The following is an 8,971-nucleotide window of genomic DNA, read 5'->3' on the forward strand; positions in this document are numbered from 1 at the left end:
ACAACCCAAGCAAAACCTAAATGCAGCAAGATGGAAAAACCAACCAAGACCCCTAAAGAGACCCCAGTTGAAAAACAAACCATGACCCCAAATGAGAACTCAAGCAAAATGCCAAAAGTGACCTCGACTGTGACACCAAACACGATCCCAATAGAGACTACAAAGGACACTCTGAGCTTGACCCTAACTGTGATCCCCCAAACCCCTAATCCCCCAACCCTCTAAAGGTAACCTGAACACAAACCCTAAAAACCCTTAAACACTAACCGTAACCTAGCAATAACCCAACCTTAACTCCTAACCCCTAAAAATAACTCTATAAGCATTAAAAATAACACTCTAAAGCCCTAATGCTTGACAATAACATTAACTCTAATCCATTAACTTTTAAGCCCTAACCCTTGACCATAAACCTATAATCTGACCCTTGATTATGATCCTGACACTTACCTAATGCTAAATCCAAAACCATAACCCAAAACTAAGCCCTAACCCTGCATATCTGAGCTATCCTGACCCTCTGACCCCTGACACCTTGACCATGACCCTGATACTCTAACCCTCTAAACCAATAATCATAACCCTAACGATAACCTAACCCTAACCAAACCATAACAAATAACCAATAACCAGAGTCTAACTCTAACTCTAAGACTGAGTTATGGGACACCAACTACAATCCTCTGGCCCTCTAAACACTCTACTTTCATCAGGCTCTAAACCTAACCAAAACCTAAACCCTAATACAACCCCTAACCTAACCCTAACCCAATAATAACCACTAACTCCGAGCCCTAAAATATTAACCCTAAACCTCGAACCCGAACATTCTAACACTCTAATCCCCTAACCCTTGACCCCAACCCTAGACTCTGACCCTAACCCTTAAAACTCTAAATTATAAACCCTGACCCTGTTACCTTGACCATGACCCTCTGACCCTGACCCTCTGACACCCTGACATCATGACCCTGACCATGACCCCTCTAACCCTAACCCTAACCTACCATAACACAACCCTAATCCCTATACTAAGTCTAACAATAACCCTAAACCTTGAGTTACAGGACCCAACCACAACTGGGACCCCAAAACAGACCACAACCTTTGAACTCTCTACCTTAACCCAAACCCAAACCCTAAAAGCCCTCTACCCCTAACCCAACCCATAACCTAATACTAACCTAACTATAACCCCTAACTCCTAAACCTAACATCTTAACCCTTAACCCCTAACCCTAATCCTCTTGCACCTTAACCCTTGACTCTGACACTGACCTAACACTAAACCCTAACCCTGAACCTGAATTATCCTGACCCTGACCATCTGAACACCTGACCCCCTGACCCTGACCATGACCCTAACCCTCTAACCCTAAACCCTGAACCCAACCTTGAGTTATCCTGACCCTGACTCTAACCTACCTACAGCTCTGAAAAGAAACATACCCTGACTGTCAGAAGTCAAGCTATAGCTAGTTGTGAAGGGAAGGCATCCTGGATACTTACAGCTGTGAGGAGACATGAATCTTAATTGCTGGGAAGTCAGGCTATACCTGAAGCTGTGTTCCAATGGTAGATAGTCTCCCCCCAGGCTGTAGCAATCCTGCTCCTCTATGAGAGCCATTACGGCTAGGCTCCGTGCCACTATACTGAGAGTTTCCAAGCAGAGATGTCTGTTGCTATTCTGCTCCACTCCCCTAAGTGAGTTTCCAAGCAGAGGTGTCCATGGCTTCTCAGTTCCACTCCACTAGGGAATTTTTGATCCAATCTTGTAGCTTGAGTTTTCCTGCCTTGTCCACAGTCAGGACAAATCTTTGTTACCCGCCAGTCCCACAGCCACTCAGACCCAACCAAGTAAACACAGAGACTTATATTGGTTACAAACTGTATGGCCGTGGCAGGCTTCTTGGTAACTGTTCTTTTATCTTAAATTAATCCATTTCCATAAATCTATACCTTGCCACGTGGCTGGTGGCTTACCGGCATCTTCACATGCTGCTGGTCATGGCGGCAGCTGCAGTGTCTCTCCGCCCCAGCCTTCTGCTTTCCTGTTCTTTTATTTCTCCTCTCTGTTAGTCCTGCCTATACATCCTGCCTAGCCACGACCAATCAGGTTTTATTTATTGACCAATCAGAGCAACTTGACATACAGACCATCCCCCAGTACAGCCAAGTGCAGACCATCTCAGACACCTGCACTCAGGCCCATGGTCCTAATCATCCTCTATGCGGACCTGCTGGGTAAAGCCATGAGGAACCCAAGAAGGGCTCCCACAGGACATACAGAACATCCCACAGCACAATCTAGCAAAAGAAGGTCTTCACCCAAAACTCATTCAAGAGGCTTAAGAGAAAGGAATCTAGGAGAATGGCTGTCTCTGCCAGAGTGAAAAAGGGCAGTTGCCAACTGAACAGGCATATATAGAGCTTCTTAGGGGTGGAGTTTTTCAAGAGAGATTTTTGGGTTGGAAACTGGTAGGATTTCAATGCTACCAATTGGTTTTATGCTCAGTTGATCAAAGATAGGGTGTGCTTATTTGGCTCTGTTTTCAGAGCCAAAGTGCTTCTTTCGCTGTTCCTTCTTAAACCTTGGACTATAGTTATTGGGGTCAGGGTATTTCTTTCACTGGCTCTGGATTCAGGGCCCAAGTGTGTTTCTTTGGCTCTAGTTTCTGGGTCAGGCTAGCCCTTTTAACCTATGCATAGGGCTTCATAAATTTGTTTTTTCCATGAGTTAGATAGTGCAAACCAAAAAAAAAAAAAAAAAAAAAAGACATCATAATGCTTGAACAGATTGTTGACACTGTCAATTTTTTTTCTACAGAATAATGTGCAACTGTTTGTAAGCATGTTAACTAAAGAGCTTTCCAAATACATTATAATAAATAGCACTCAGTATCAATTTCAGGTACTCAAAGACTATTGTAGTATGCAAAGGCTTTAACAGATTGACAGCACACAAAGTTTTACTCCTCTATAAAGAGAAAACTTTACTCGATTTATAGGGTTCCACTGCAGTATGATTTTTTCTCATTTTGAATTACTGATACATAGAAAGGCTTTACCACACAGATTACATTCATAGGGTTTCTCTCCAGTATGTGTGCTTTTATGCATTTGAAGATGACTAAGACATGCAAAAGCTTTACCACACTGATTACATTCATTAGGGTTTCTCTCCAGTATGTGTTGTTTTATGCTTTAAAAGATTACTGATACATGCAAAGGCTTTACCACATTGATTGCATGCATAGGGTTTCTCTCCAGTATGTGTTCTTTTATGCCTTTGAAGATAACTGCAACGTGCAAAAGCTTTACCACATTGATTGCATTCATAGGGTTTCTCTCCAGTATGTGTTCTTTTATGCATTTGAAGATAACTGCGACGTGCAAAAGCTTTACCACATTGATTGCATTCATAGGGTTTCTCTCCAGTATGTGTTGTTTTATGCATTTGAAGATTGTTGTGATGTGCAAAGGTTTTACCACACAGATTACATCCATAGGGTTTCTCTCCAGTATGTGTTCTTTTATGCCTTTGAAGATAACAGTGATAAGCAAAGGCTTTACCACATTGATTACATTCACAGGGGTTCTTTCCAGTATGTGTGCTTTTATGCATTTGAAGATGTCTGTGCTGTGAAAAGGCTTTACCACATTGATTACATAAATAGGACTTCTCTCGGGTGTTTGTTCCTTTATGCTTTCGAAGATTTCTAAGACATACAAATACAAAGGCTTTACCACATTGATTACATTTATAGGGTTTCTCTCCAGTATGTGTTCTTTTATGCGTTTGAAGATAACTGCGACGTGCAAAAGCTTTACCACATTGATTGCATTCATAGGGTTTCTCTCCAGTATGTATTGTTTTATGCATTTGAAGATCACTGTGACGTGCAAAGGTTTTATCACACAGATTACATCCATAGGGTTTCTCTCCAGTATGTGTTCTTTTATGCCTTTGAAGCTGACTGTGATAAGCAAAGGCTTTACCACACTGATTACATTCATAGGACTTCTCTTTTCTCTCTGTTCCTTTATGCTTTCGAAGATTTCTAAGACATACAAAGGTTTTGCCACACTGATTACATTCATAAGGTTTCTCTCCGGTATGTGTTCTTTTATGCCTTTGAAGATGACTATCATATGCAAAGAATTTATCACACTGAGTATATACAGAAGGATTCTCTCCAGTTTGACTTCTTTCATGCCTGCAAGGATAATTGGCACATGTAAAAGCTTTACCACATTCAACACACTGTTGACTCTTTATAGCTGTATGAAATAATTTTACAATTGGATCCAACTATAAAAAAGAATCAGATCTTAAGGTTTTATCACTGTGTTTACACTCATGCTGCATTTACACAGTCCTAGAACTAATAGGGCTTTTCTGTACCATGAATTTATTGATGCATTAACAATAAAGTTAGAAAACTGATTACTTGTATACTTGAATCAAATTCAACAAGTATATTCAATGTCAGGACTGCTACATATCTTCCAATTGGTCTGAGAGAGAAGTATGCTATGTCTTTCCATATCCCTATGCTCATATGACTTGTATCCAGAGTGATATATATTATACCTAGTAAAGGAAGAATAACTAATAAAAGGTTTGCACACTGAATTCACAGTTTGCCTTTCTGTCTTCATGGACTTTTATAGGGATTAAGGCTTCTCCACAACTGACCCTTGACTCTTTACTCTAACTGCTCCTCTCACTAAACTTACCACAGTCACAACAAGTATATGAGAGACACTACCTTTACTATGTACTATTTACTTATTAGAAGGTTTTGGAGATATACTTATCACCTCTTCAATATGTATAACTTTTGTAACATGAGTGGTAAGAGATAAATGGACTGACAGTTCTATAGCACAGCTCTCAAGGTGCTATGATTCAAATCGTGATATCTGTTAAGGCATTGTTTCTTTGTCTTCTTTCTTAAAAGAATGTCTTGCAAATGCAATACACCTACCTGAAATTGTGGTATGTGGTTTTGTGAGAATTTAATAATTATCAATGTACTTAAAGCTATGCTTATTTACAATGTTGCTTTTGTTTAAAACTTCCAGGACACATTACAATTTCTTTAGAGACACATTTGTATTAGCTCACATATGAAAATTACCTTTCATGTCTTCCAGAACTTTGACAATGTTCTTCAGTATCATGGTCTTCCCAGCTGTATCCTAAAATATAGTACCAGAAAAATGTATGTTATACTATTGAAAACTGTGTAATAATTAAGTTACTATCTTCAGTGAATCTTAGAAACATGGCTGATTTATTCACCTCATTCTTGTTTTATCTCAATCAAATTACAGAAGAGCATCAATAACCAAGGAACAGTTGTCCTCTTATTTTAAAACATAAGGGAAAATCCAGTCTTACCTATAATAGTGAGGTTCCTGTAGGTCTCCAACATCACATCTTTGTAGAGATTCTTCTGGGAAGGATCCAGCAAACTCCACTCTTCCCAAGTGAAGTCAACATGCACATCATCATAGGTCACTGCATTCTAAAACATCCCATACATATGTACAAAAGAAAGCATGATACTGACAACATTGTAAATGTATACTTCTTTGACAGTATATTCATGTAATTCTGGTGCACCCCCACACTAATTCCATGACATAGCTATTATAATGCAATCACGAAGTCACTTTAGAAGGAAATTGTATAGGAGAGTAACTTCTGTCATTTCTGTACCCTTTGAATAACATATCACCTCATAAGAGAAATCCCTATTAACAAATATAGAGAGATAAGTAAACAGGTCAACAGTACAGAGTACACATGAGAGAAATTATATGAACAATTACTAACTACAAAAAAAAAAAGATAGACAAGCTGGGTGTATTGGCTTAACACCTTTAACTCCAGCACTCAGAAAGCAGAGGCAAGTATATCTGCCTCAGAGTTGAATGCCAGCCTAGTCAATGCAATCAGGTCCAAGAAAGCCAGAAGTACATATTAAGACCCTGTCTCCCATGCAAAAAGAAAAAAAAATCAGTCAAAAAAACAAAAAAGATAGAACTCAGAAGTTTTTACTGAAGTTCCTACAAAGAGTTATGCAGTCATTCCAGTTCTGCATTCATCTTCCAGAAACTTGAAGTGCCCCAATTCAAACTGTAACATCAATAAGATTTTACTAAAAGACACTGCATGTGTAAACAGTTACAAATGGACAGATGAAAACATTAGCAATGTAAATGTTGATCATAAATAATCAACACAGGGTAGAAGAGATGGCACAGTAGTAGAGAGCTCTTGCTGGTCTTGCATATAGGTGGGCTCAATTGCCAGTACTTATACGAGGGATTACAACTATCCATTATTCCAAATTCAGAGTTTCTGAGACCATGTTTTGATTACTGTGAGAATCAGGTACTCACATGGTGCATATCCATGCATACAGGTAAAACACTCATATTCATTTATAAAATTTAAAACAAAAACAACAGGCAGGAAGAAGGTCATGCACCTGAAATCCAATGACTCAGAAGTCTCAGACAGTATTAATATCATGAACACATGCCATCCAGAAAAGCAGAATGATACCCTCTGCCAAATTTTAAAATTCAAGATATAGGTGAAGCTCAGTAAAACAACATATGCTTGACATGTACAAAAACCTACACCCTAGGCTCATCACTCAATAATATAAAAACAAAAAAAGCTAGGAATGTTGGTCCTCCCTTAATCCCAGGACTTGGGAGCCAGAATCAGGGAGATCTCTGAGTTTGGACCAACATGGTATACACAGCTCCTTTCAGGACAGCCAGTGCTACACAGACAAACCTTGTCTTCAAAAACAAATGAACAAAAAAATTAAAAGAGCAGGCTACCAAACTGCCTTAGCAATGAATAGCAATTGCTTCTACTGTATATTATGTGATTTAGAGATAGAGTCTATAATGGTGTTGAAGGTATGACAACACAAGAAGGAAGCTGGCTGATTAGTTTCAACCACAACACAATAGATACAAAGACCAGGAAATGGGTTGAGGCTATAAAGACTCATATCACACTCCCAATGACAAATTCATCCAGAAAGGCTCCTCTTACTAAAGGTTTCACAAGCAATTGAAAGAAAGTCACCAAGGAGAGACACATGTTCAAATACATCGTCTATCTGGAAGGTTTTTCATTCAATCAACTACATTTTGACCCTGGTCACTATAGGCTCATGGTCATCATGAAGAAAATAGATTTAGCCACTTCAGTGATCCTCACACTATTCAAATGTGCAAACTCTCTTCTGGCACTCAAGAAAATCTCTTGACAATGACATCTTGTAAAATCAGAAAATGAGTTATATATAACCAACATACAATGACACAGACTATCACTCACCTTCCGAAACAGAGAAACATTATGGAGACATAGTGAGGGAAGATTGGACCAAAACAAGACAAACACAGCAGGACAAACATCAAATCCTGTATCTCTGTCTCAGATGTATGGGGCTTTAGTTTTAAAGGGCTTAAACAGCCCTATCCCTGCAATTTCTCATACATCTCTCTCTTTGGTTACTTCTACTCCCTATATGCAGCTAGGTCCCATGGAAGGTGTCTTATAGCTTAGGTATCTCAACATCTTGTGGTCTCGAAATGCAACCCAGGCTGTTGTGGAATATTATTTTAAGATATTACATTTATTTATGCTGTGGGACATTTATTTTAATGATGCAAAGATGTGTGTAGCTAGAGTTTTCCTGCCTTGCCCACAGTCAGGACAAATCTCTATCATCCACCAGTCCCACAGCCGCTCAGAACTGATCAAGTAAACACAGAGACTTATATTGCTTACAAACTGTATGGCCATGGCAGGCTTCTTGCTAACTGTTCTTATAGCTTAAATTAATCCATTTCCATAAATCTATACCTTGCCACGTAGCTCATGGCTTACCGGCATCTTCACATGCTGCTTGTCATGGTAGCGGCTGGCAGTGTCACCTTCTGCCTTCCTGTTCCCTCCTTTCTCCTCTTTGTTAGTCCCACCTATACTTCCTGCCTGGCCACTGGCCAATCAGTGTTTTATTTATTGACCAATCAGAGCATTTGACATACAGACCATCCCACAGCACTTCCCCTTTTCTTTCTTTCTTTTTTAAAAAGGAAGGTTTTAATTTTTACACATCTCCAAAGCCAGCTTGGTATATTTGGGAATTGGGGTATAGTTTTTCTTACTACTTCCTGCTGGAGGGGGGCGCTGTATCTTATGGGGACACAAAAAAAAATTTTAGGATTATGGAGTAGTCCATGAGGGTGTATTGTCTGAGCCAGTTGCCTTGAAATGGTTCTGGATGTTGAATCATCTGGGCCTTGGTATCATCAGAGACCTTTCAGGGGGTCTTGGCTGGTCAAACCTGATGTATCTTAATCTGGAACAAATCCATAGCCTCTGGCTTTCTGTAGAAACAAAAGCAGAGCCTCCTTTCCAAAGCAACATATCCTTACATCCAAATTTTGAAGTCAAGGTATCTTTAAAATATACATTTTGGAATAACTCAATAGCTTTTGCAATCAAATGTTGTTCTTCAGTTACGAATATCAAAGAGAACATAATCCAGATTCTCTGTGTGATAGCCATCTTTTTTTTTTTTTTTTTTTTTTTTTTTTTTTTTTTTTTTTTTTTTTTTTTTTTTGGTTTTTCGAGACAGGGTTTCTCTGTGTAGCTTTGCACCTTTCCTGGAACTCACTTGGTAGCCCAGGCTGGCCTCGAACTCACAGAGATCCGCCTGCCTCTGCCTCCCGAGTGCTGGGATTAAAGGCGTGCGCCACCACTGCCTGGCGATAGCCATCTTTACATGGCTTATTTTTTATATTACCTTGAGCCTATTGCTTTAAACTGCAGCCTTCTAAGCCTGAAACGGCACTGTGGCTGCTGGCTCTGCCCACTTCAGCTTCCCAACATGGCAGTAGTACATTTTCTGCCAGCTCTGGGAGC

At 39.5% G+C, this 8,971-nt stretch overlaps 1 protein-coding gene across 1 annotated transcript; it reads right to left on the reverse strand.

Moving 5' to 3' along the window:
- Nucleotides 1-3,281: 3,281 nt before the first annotated feature.
- LOC114682917 (zinc finger protein 844-like) lies at nucleotides 3,282-7,699 on the reverse strand. The gene is made up of 4 exons (XM_037198639.1): nucleotides 5,408-7,699; nucleotides 5,145-5,205; nucleotides 3,490-4,217; nucleotides 3,282-3,299 (listed from the first exon to the last, which is right to left on the reverse strand). Exons 2-4 carry the CDS (start codon nucleotides 5,185-5,187, stop codon nucleotides 3,282-3,284), a joined length of 789 nt encoding a protein of 262 aa, XP_037054534.1. The 5' UTR covers nucleotides 5,188-5,205; nucleotides 5,408-7,699.
- Nucleotides 7,700-8,971: the final 1,272 nt, after the last annotated feature.

The sequence above is a fragment of the Peromyscus leucopus genome, chromosome 23, assembly GCF_004664715.2.
Source record: "Peromyscus leucopus breed LL Stock chromosome 23, UCI_PerLeu_2.1, whole genome shotgun sequence".
In the NCBI taxonomy this organism is placed as follows: Eukaryota; Metazoa; Chordata; class Mammalia; order Rodentia; family Cricetidae; genus Peromyscus; species Peromyscus leucopus.